The sequence below is a fragment of the Triplophysa dalaica genome, chromosome 13 (genome assembly GCF_015846415.1).
Source record: "Triplophysa dalaica isolate WHDGS20190420 chromosome 13, ASM1584641v1, whole genome shotgun sequence".
NCBI classification, from domain to species: domain Eukaryota; kingdom Metazoa; phylum Chordata; class Actinopteri; order Cypriniformes; family Nemacheilidae; genus Triplophysa; species Triplophysa dalaica.
This window is the reverse complement of record NC_079554.1, coordinates 19,409,905-19,420,584: the sequence shown is the minus strand read 5'-3', so window position 1 is coordinate 19,420,584 and position 10,680 is coordinate 19,409,905. Positions and strand designations below refer to the sequence as shown.

Genomic DNA, 10,680 nt, shown 5'->3' with positions numbered 1-10,680 from the left:
TAAGTCAGGATGGCCGAGCGGTCTAAGGCGCTGCGTTCAGGTCGCAGTCTCCTCTGGAGGCGTGGGTTCGAATCCCACTTCTGACAAAAATCTTTTTTCAAAGTCACTCTTTAATGAACAGTTTGTAATAGAACAAGAAAGCTTCACAAACTTTGTAAAACAACCAAAGGAAAACAATTCTTAAACCGACAATAATTGTACATTTCGATAAACTAAAGATCCTGTATATTTTCATTATGCATACACATATCTTTTATTTTTACACATTGTTTGTTTATCTACTTATAAAGATCAGCCAAAAGAACGAGTAGTCCACTTTTTCATTATTAAACTAAATTCTATCAGCATTTTGTAATACAAAGATTGATAATTTAGGATCTTTAAGATCGAATTGTATTTATTACTTCAAATAAACAAGGCTTTAAAACAACATTATCTATAAAACAAAACAGATGCAGAACGCAAATGCGGCATATAGAACATCACAACTAGAAGGCCCAAACACAAAACATATAAACTAAAGCAGTCCATCCTGCCATTCGTAAACAGGAATTCTTTAATTGCATCACCAACCGGCTTTCTGAAAGACTTTTTACATCAGTGCACCTAAAAATGAAATAAAAACAGCAACAAATTAGCATTATATAACAAAAATGCCAGGGAATGTTAGAAAGTTTTAAATGGTTAAAGCTTGATGTTATTTCAAAGTCAATTCAAAATGGGATATTTTAATGGCACTGTTCGATATTCAATATCGGTTTGTAGTGTTTTCCATTTACTCAAAATGTTTAAATAACTTTCAAAGGTTCCTATAGTGGCCAGCAGGTGGCGACAAATGCGCGCTTTTGCAAATGAGTCATTGAATCGTTCACTCAATTGATTCTTTTAAAGCTTTTCGGGCCGAAATAGGTGACCACCATTTTCCGTAATTAAAGTATTCTTACCTACAAATGTAACGAGGCAACAATAATAAAACCAACAACAAAATCCTTTTCCCACAATACGTTTATAGTGTATTCTTTCAGTACATCGAACCAATGAGAAGACCTGTTTTCATGTATATTTTATGGACACTTATAGATTTGCCCACTTACTACATTATGACACTAATATGATTAAAAAGGTCTTTATGAGAAGTTTCTTGGTGTTGTGAGTGTGCACTAGCAGTCAAAATTTCAGTTTTTTTAAAGGAATGAATTAGAAAAGATTCTGCAGGTGAACAGTTATTTGCTTTAAATTGTTTTTTCAGACAAATATAATTAATTATTTAATGCTGTTTTAAAAGCATTGTATGTGACACATTACTAAATATTTTATTTTTCAAAACTCCAATTATTCAACACGTGATGCTAAAAATGACATTACATTTCAGTACTTTATTTAAAAAACCACAGTCAAAAAATATTTTGTCGACCCAAATGTTGAAAGTTTCAATACAATTTAGACTACATACCCTAAAGGGACACTTCAACTAAAAATAAAATTATTTTCATCCTTTGCTCATCTATATATCATTCCAAACCTGAATGACTTTCTCGCTTTTGCAGAACACAAAAGAAGAACAACCTTGATTCTATTGCAAGGACAAAAAACCACTAAGACATTTCTCAAAATATCTTCTTCTGTGTTCTGTTTTGAATGACATGAGGTCAATAAATAATTATGACAATACGCTTATTTTGGGGTAAACGGTCCCCATTATGACCTTTACAAACAAGCAGTGTTAAAACTTTCCAATGGCAATGTATGTACAAACAGAAATGTTAAAATTAATAAGTTAGACAGAAAAGTTAAATGATAAAGTTACTCACAAGGTTTGATACGAGACTCTGAAGTAAGCTTTGCCTCCACAGGTTCAAAATCCCCCCTGACATCCAAATGGTCAGTAGCCTCTTGAGATGACTTTCCATCAAACATGGGTTCATCTGAAACATTCATCTTTGAAAGAACCTCCTCCAGGAAACTATCAGCTTCACACGACTGCCCCGTTAACTCCATCTCTTGCTGAAATCGGATTCCCAGCATACTGTCAATATACGTGGCGAGCCCCGCGTCTACCAGTAGTTTGGCAAGATTTTGGCTTTCAGTTGTAATGTCAACCTCCCACTGAGTCTCAGACACGTGCTGTCTGAAGCGTATGTGAAGGTTCCTCCGACACATACAGTTCTGAAAGAAGATGACGGCTTTATCAGACCAGTCCTGGCCGTTGGGTTTAACTCCCCTCAGCAAACAGTGGTAGGTGACTTTGGGCAATCCAGCAAGTTCCTTTGGAAGTTGTTTAAGCTGGCTGATTTCTTGTTGGGACAAGACCGCATACCGGCCATAGTCGACCAAGTTTATAAGCACTGAGGTGGAATCCCACTGCACCAGCTCTGCTCTGCACCATTTTTCAGACATTTTCACCAGACAGCACGCACCTGGAATTAAACGAGCATCTGGAAACGGCACCATCACCTCCTGAAGGTTCTCAAGCAAGGCCGACACGGTCTCGAGGATTAAAAGATGATCTTCAAGAATAATGTAAAATTCAGCCGGGGTGGTGACTGCGGCTGCAAATCCTTTATAGTCAGCATTCATTTGGACCGGTGTGTGGAACAAGGTCTGTGTCTGATCTGCGTTGTTTACACTTCGCTCTGTACAAGTTTTTGAGGAGGCAATATGGTCAGCAAGCAACTCTTTCAGATTGTACTTGGGTTTATTTTCGTTTGTCTGAGATGGGGTAGCACACCTGGGTACTTCAATTGCATTTGCCTTACATGTAAAAACATTTTCCGGTGGGATCCTCTCAGTTTTGGTTGCTGACGTGTCACATTTTTGTTTGGAGATGACCAGTGTTTCTGGTTTTGAGATGGTCTTTGACCTCTTACATTTGTTCTTCAAGGACAACTTTGGCTTTTCAAACGTCCTTGCGTAGGTGACGGCTTTTATTTTTTGCTTCATTGCCAACGTCAGATTGTTTTTAACCTGTACTGGTTTGGTTTTTCGTTGGACTGGGGCGTCAGATTTAGTTTTGAGGATGTGAGCATCGTCCTTTTGGGTTTTGATTTGGGACACTATTGGGCTTTTGTCTGGCAATGGTAACAATGCATCTTTTCCTTGATCAAGCTTGTTGCCACCCTCAAGAACTTCAACGTTGACTTTCCATGAACTTCCATGCTTTTGAACAAACTCGACCATTAAAGGTTTACCGACTGCTTCCTTGACAAACGCCTCGTTCTGCAAGGAATGAGATTTTGCAAGGACACAAGGAAAGCTCAATCTGGGCTGAGATAAAAACACATTAGTAAGCAGACGAATGTTCTTCCTGTCAACGGTTGCTGTATTTCCATAGTCGACAAATTCAACTTGCAGTTGTTTACAGGATAACACTTTGGTGATGATAGCTCTGTACAAAGCCATGTCTTCCTCAAACTCGGCAGCAATGAGATCGTCTACCTTCACTTCTGATGTCACACGTTTCATGTTATCTGTAAAGACAGCGGAGTTTAATTCCTCGCACATTTGAAGGATCCTTGGTTCATCGTCTTCCATCTGGATGAAAAAGCGACCTGAGTCGCAATGAGAAATGAAGCCCACACCTGTAGAACCTGGTTTTATTTTGATATCAGGAAGATCACTAAGTTTTGGCAGATTTACTTTAGGAGAGCAAGGAGTTTTGCGCTGCTCTGGGACCGTTCCTTTATTTGGTGCTTTGTTCTGTTCTGTTTTTGGAGGTTTCTTCGGTTTTGAACTTTTTTTGCTGCCTGTATTGACCGTTTTACGGCTGCTCTCTCGGGAATTCACTTCTTTGCTCAAACCATCTGATAGGGAATCACACGCAGGTTTGCTGACACATGAATCACATTCTTTCACGCCATAAGTTGCAATGAGCTCTTTGACTTTTTTATTCACATGCACGTCTCCATCATAAAGATCACACACGAAATGTCCGCTCTTGTCTCTTGTCACAATTTTGGCCTTAAGGGAATGGTTAAGAACGGCCGTCTCGAGCCACGCGTGGACTTCTGGCAAATGTTCCCCATCGGTAACATCATAAAGACTGCATCTCAAAGCCTGCATAGGTGTCATCAGCAACTCGACGGCTCTCCTGGGAATCGGCATGACGTAAATTTTTTCAGAAATCTCCTTGTTGCCGTAGTCTACGAAGAACACGCTCAGATGCTTCGGGGACTGAACAGGTTGTGCCAGAGCCCTGTACCAATGGCCGTCGTAAAAATATCGTGCCAAGCAAACATTACCGCTGCAGTCCTCGGACGTGGTAGACAAGAGCTGACTTTCTTCAGCAACTCTCTCCATTAGCTTATCAACAATCTCAGTGTTTCTGTTTAGCTGAAAATAGATTTCCCATGGACTAGAGATACTGGTAACGTACACCAGCTCCTCGCTTCCTGAACTCACATTGAATGATGAGTAAACGAAGGAGCGAGGGTACACAGATGATGTGAGCTGCTTTGGAGTGTGCGTTTCCACTGCAACGCCTTTTTCCAGGAGGTACGCAGTGGCCTGATGAAAGGGTTTGCGGATGTTGACAAGATTAAAGAGCCCCTTTCCTTGCTCATAAAGCTGGGAATTAATCTGGCACATCATTTCGGATGAATCCTCACAGACGAAATCTTTGAACAAATTGCATGCTTCTGCGCTCCACGCATCTCTTCCAACAGGTTCGGTCTGGTTTAAGCTGCACCTGAACCCTTGTTCCTGAAGTTCAAAGAACTGTGACGCAAGAGCTTGGATGTTCGGCATTCTTTCCTTGAGTACTACACCATAATCGACCAGAATCACAGAAATTTCTTTTATGTTTTGACATAACATACAGGCTCTATACCATCTGTTATCCCGTTGACATTTTACAGCACAACAGACTGACGGCGACTCAAACGGAACCATGTGCGTTTGGTAAAACGTCTGCATCTCCCCCATCATTTTGTCCAAATCACCTTTTGTGCTCCTGTCCTGGCACCAAAAATCAGAAGGAGAACTTACATGGGAACAAATGACATTAACCTCACATCCAGGTTTGAAATGAATGGGCTTAAAGATCTCTGTGGCAGTGACTTTTGGTTTTATCGTCTCATTGGCAACATCAATTTCTTGTTTCCAGTCTGATTTACACCAGCTCACTTCATAAGGATCCGTTTTATTTTTTTTCTTGTTCGAAGCCTTCTCCTTGTCTTCACGTTGCCTCTTAACATTCACAGACGGCAATGTTGGGTTGTATATCCAACACTCAGCCATGTTTGCTGCTGTCAAAACGGTCGCAATACTACTTCCACCTCCTTCCTCAAACAACTCAACAATGTATTTACCATTTCTTCTGTGAATAACATGAACCCGCAGGGTTTTGTTGGATGTGACTTGCCTGAAGAAATCTGAAGTTACGGTCGGCCAGCTGTCCTCAAGCGGAGCGATGTGCGCTAAAGCACAATTCATGGCATATTCTGGTTCAAGAGCAAACTTCCTGGGGAGTTTCTTTATTAACATGCCAGGCACCTTTTCTGTGTTCCCAAAGTCAATAAAAAAAACCTCAGCTCCATTTTCCAAAGTGTCTACTACAAGTGCTCGGTAGTAATGCAAGTCATTTTCATACATGGCACAGCAAAGGACCCCGGGCACTGGGTCTTCATAGATCTCCTCGTTCAACTTTACTTTGCTGAAGTATTCAGTAATTTCCTTCATCATCTCGTCAAACTTGCAGTTCTGTGCTTTGGTCCTAATCCAGAAACTTTTGGGATTCTGGACGTACAATACATAGCCTTCAAACAGAGAACCGTCCTGTATCACATCACTAGAAACCCAATCAGAGGTCTGGATCTTTTTAGTCTCTGCTGCGTACCATTTCGAAAGAGGAAAGCTTGGTTTGCACTCGCTTTTAGATGCTTCAACATCTTCCACTTGCTCCTCTGGATGATTCTCAGTGACGTTCAAAGTGACCAGGTAGAAGCTCTTATCTTTGCAAAAGCCGTCGACTGCAACCTCTAAAGATTTCCCAAGCAATGCACTCTTGAGAGTCTCCATCTGTTTTTTTTTAACAGCGTCATCATGTTCGCCCAGGCAAGAAAGTGAACACGGGACAGCCATGATGGGTGTGGAGAGGAATTCTGATGGCAGTTGAAGGATTCTTTCGACTTTTACTGACTCGCAATATCCACTGTCGACGAACATCACTCTGACATGGGAGCTAACTGGAAGGCACTGCACGACCCCTCGGTGCCATTTCTCATCCTTTCCTTTGACTGCACAGAGCAATCCCAGATTTTCAAAGACCTTGTTGCTTACACTACCGCTGCCTGACTCGCATTCAAGCACCAATCTTTGGGACATTTTCTCTGCATCTTTCCCCATGGATGTTAAACGGCAGTAAAACAAACCAGCGTTTACGGCAGCGGTTACAACGGCTTCTACTTTCTGACCAACTTTGAGCTTTGGGCCATTAAGAGACAGAATCTCTTCGAAGCCTGGTAGGTTTGAGGATTTGAGACTGTATTCTTGACCCATTTGCTTTTCGATCAGGAGATCTGGAACAGACTCGTTGCTTTGCTTAATTGGTACATCAATGAGCATCTCAACCAGTAAAAGAAACGTACTGGTGTCCACATGTTTTGCCAGTTTCAGTTTTAATAAGTCACTTTTAATGTCCGGCACTTCAAGAATCAGGACTTGGTACGGTAAACGGGCATGGATATATCCATTGATTTGGCTGCCTATTAAGGAGGAGAAGTAATTCTCTGTCAAACTGTTCCATTGGTTCTGGACTGGTAGTATGTTGGCAAAGAAACCACAGACGATCTTTGGAGGGAGCATCCGAAGTGTGTCGGATAGCATGGACAAATTATTGGGTCCGACAGTCAAAACATCTCCATGGTCCAGCAAAAACACGTGAAACAGACCGTTTTCTTTGATTTGGACTCGTCCTCGGTACCAGTGACCAGATTGTGGATCTTCTACCAGGCAAAGTTCTCCGAGCTGAACAGAAGCGTTGGTCTTCACAGCGTTCTGAATTTCGACTTGAAGAATGTTGTAGTCTAATTCACAGATGGTCATATATTGACCCTGGAAGTGGACCAGCGTGTCATCAGGACTGCAGTCAATGTGTGTTAGCTTCAGCTCCACGGGCCACAATGCACATGGAGCGAGGAAATTTGAATCCTCTTTTGACCTAAAATAAACACAACAAAGGAATAATGTTCATTTTTAAATCAATCATGCACGTTTGAAACTGTTAAAATGACAGCCAGGTCAAGGAAAAAAAAAACATGTATTGTGACTTGTGCTTGTTGACATTTCTTATGAATAACAAAATAGCAGGATGATGCTACAGTATGGCAAGCAGAGACATTAATAAATTGAAAATAAACATAACTATTGTGTAAGACTTTCGATTAAACAGTTTGTGCATCACTCTCTGTCACTTAATTATTCATTCAGAGCCAGAATGTCTTTACATTATATTGGATGATTTTATCTAGAAAATAGCAAATTACAAAAAAACAGCCAGGGTCGCAAACATTATGACATGTGTATTCAAACTCCAATTTTCAACCCTTAAAATATATCACTAATTCTACAATTGAGGCCAACGGATCAGACACCAATAAATGGCCTCTTCCTCGCATCATAGATATTAATATCAACAAGATGCGACACTGCCATTACAATGAACAATGAATGCAACGTTCAATATTGCAGCTCTAGTGAAGGCTGTCCCGCCTTCCAGTAAAATGAGCCAATCGTTAATTATTGAAGAGGCTCAGAGGTGATATATTTTTGTATGCAAAACCAAGCAGCGAGTTAGGATTTTAGGACTTCCGGTTCCATCTCTCCAAAGACTATGGTTTTTTTTTTAAGGGTTTTTGGTAAATCGCTTATTATAATGTCATTATAACCCGCTTGTGATTTTTTAAAGCCTTACTAGGCTCTGAAAATTTTAAGAAGTCTGCAAGTGTAGGTTGTCTTGTTTTAAAAAAAGCGGTCTATATCCGACTATTTTAAAAGACAGAGTGACAAAATAACAGAACGATTCATCAACTGAGGTCATTATGACGGGTACTAAATTATAAATTGGTGCAACCTACTGAGAAAGTGGGTCGCACCAGTGGGAAAAATGAGTCTAGAGCCCTGCAGAACATTTAATTATTCGCAGTTAGTGTGATGCAGTGGAGCGCAAGTTAAGTTTCACTTTCGCCGGACATAAATGACACATGCTTACGTGTCTTAGGTTTAACTCAAAACGCAGTACATGGATGTTAGCATTTTCAGACGTTTCAGTGTGAATAAGCAGCGTTTGGGAAACGCTTGAAAATGCTAGTGTGGACGAAGAGCGTTTTGAAAACGAAAACTAGTTTAGACAGCATCTAAATGAACCTCCATTGAAGCCATGGGTGGTGGTCAGGCACGATGGGGTTGTGTTAGGATCCCACTTCGATTGCACAGCTGGACAAGGCGAGCGCCTCTCTCGTGTGTCTTGTTTTTGATTTGGCAACGCTTCGCACTTTGAAACCATCTATACAGCAGTAGCGAACCCTCAGGTTGGGGCGCCTTCTAGTGGCATACTGCTGGCTGACAGTACAGTAAATCAATGGGAGAGATTCATTTTGTATTTTGACTGACAGTAAAACTGACCAATCATATAATTTCTAAATGGGCGCGCTTTGTTTATTGCTCTCTTTCCCCCATCTGGGGGTTTTTCTCCCCAGTCAGGTAAACCGGAAAAAGCACACGAAGTTGTTTCGGCAACCACCAAAAAATTGCAAAAGGAAAAGAAATGCGGAAAACGTCATTCAAAACAGCATGTGGATGTACTTTGTTATCAAGTAATTTGATCAACAAATTGTAAGTTATTTATGATTTATAAGGCCGCCGTGCCTCAATTCATTCTGGGTGCTGATGTGCACATTTGTTGCTTAACGTTAGCTTTATTTAAGACAAGTGATTTTGACTGGGGTCAGTCTTAAATTTAACATATTGTGCATATTTCCTATTATTCTAAACAACAGTGTTATGTTACGTCAGTTCCATACGTTTAGTTCAATGTAACTTTAGCGGTTTAATACTAATATTTATTTTAATCTTAGTTTATTCCCTGGTGAATCTCTGTTTACTGTCTGCTAGTGTAGAACAGGTTTTCTTTGCTGAGAGCCTTCTCATGAGGTGTCACTTTTTAAACTCGCATTGTGTACTTTAGTATGTGTTGGTTTATTATGATCAGACTGGGAGGCAGTGTCTGTGTGCTCCATTATTCCGTTGAATAGCACATACACGCGACACACCGATCATAATGCAACTGTGTAATAATGCTGTCTATTTGTATTCACTTGTTATTTTGATGTTAACTGTCTTGCTGTGTTCGGCTTTATGCGTTTCAAGTCTGGAGTAGTGTTGTCAATATATCATGAAGTAAGTGTGACGGTATAATAATGTAGTCTCACTTCTATATGAACGCAGAGTATTGTGGTAAGTGTGTGTTGGGGTGGGTTGCGCGTGCGCAGATGGCCAAGGGTCAAACGTCACGGTTCTCTACTGCTATACAGTACCACACACAAGTCTTATTAGCAAAATTCATTATGAATTCTAGAACTTCCGTGTGTGCATAGATGCATAGAAATGAGTAGCCCCGATATTCTTTGTGCATCATGAGATCCACATATGCAGTAAAATGCTTAAGTATAAAACATACAATAAACAAAGTAAAATTATAGATGCAATAACAGATACAGAGGTAATCCTCACCTCTCCATTTGACTACAGTTTATGAATCCAATCTAAGCATGAAGTCCTGATGAATGTTCATGCACATGCCTGTCATCTGGAGGTCAACAGACTGATGAAAAAAAAACAGGGTCTTAACATAAACAGTACCACATACCACTGTAGCTGTCTATTATAATGATGTTTTGAGTTAAAAACGTGTAAGATGTTAACGTTAACGCAAAATACCTTTTATGAAAACTTAAAGTTAACAATGTTAAACTAATATTTTAGCTCAAATATACCCACTTTTGCAACTGCATTCAAGCTTACATCTTATGGTCCATCAAGCCTATAACTTTGAATCGCACATGCATCGTTTTAGCACACGAATGACACGACTTTACTGAGCACTTGACAGCGAGCGACTGCAACTTGATAATTATTTGCTCAGACGTAAAAAGTATTAATTTCTTACGCATTTTTTAAAAAAACACAATATTTATTTGGGTAAAAGCGTCGCTATTTAGTGTTTATTGGTAGAAAACTTCTTTTTTTACCTTTTAGTGCGCCATTGCAAATCAGCACGCAAAGTCGTCTGTAAATTCAACGTGCGTGCGCTGAGCAGCGCGCACGTGCTTGAACAAGCCAATAAGGATTCAGCTTCTCCAATACGTGAGAATCCCTTCTAGAAATCCTAAATATCATGACAAGTGTATATTTACCGTCTATTGTTACTTTATTAAAATAAAGGGAATGTTTTTCTTATGATTAACACAGAGCACAAACGTCAGAGCTTCTTTGCAAAAGAATAGGTTGCGGTTTTCGTGTATTTTATTATTCAAATGTGGTGAAGGTTTGTTTATAAATGCACTGTAGTGTGAATCCATGACACTACATAGGCACATATGCCATCAAAGTGTGTAAAAAAGTTAGGCTACTAATATTTTGCAAGAAAACGTACAACTGCGCTATAAATTAATAATGCGACGTTTT

The 10,680-nt window shown here is 40.0% G+C and overlaps 1 protein-coding gene and 1 non-coding gene across 3 annotated transcripts; one reads left to right on the top strand and one right to left on the bottom strand.

Moving 5' to 3' along the window:
• Positions 1 to 3: 3 nt before the first annotated feature.
• trnal-cag (transfer RNA leucine (anticodon CAG)) lies at positions 4 to 86 on the top strand. The gene has a single exon. It is a non-coding gene; the product is annotated as a tRNA-Leu (tRNA).
• Positions 87 to 109: 23 nt separating this feature from the next.
• tdrd15 (tudor domain containing 15) lies at positions 110 to 10,312 on the bottom strand. Of its 2 annotated transcripts, none has more exons than XM_056765379.1 (4): positions 10,245 to 10,312; positions 9,727 to 9,817; positions 1,812 to 7,156; positions 110 to 606 (listed from the first exon to the last, which is right to left on the bottom strand). In XM_056765379.1, the coding sequence occupies exons 2-4, from the start codon at positions 9,732 to 9,734 to the stop codon at positions 593 to 595; spliced, it is 5,367 nt and encodes a 1,788-aa protein (XP_056621357.1). In that variant the 5' UTR covers positions 9,735 to 9,817; positions 10,245 to 10,312; the 3' UTR covers positions 110 to 592. The 2 variants fall into 2 exon arrangements, with proteins under 2 accessions (XP_056621357.1, XP_056621358.1); XM_056765380.1 differs by lacking the exon at positions 10,245 to 10,312 and adding an exon at positions 9,994 to 10,037.
• Positions 10,313 to 10,680: the final 368 nt, after the last annotated feature.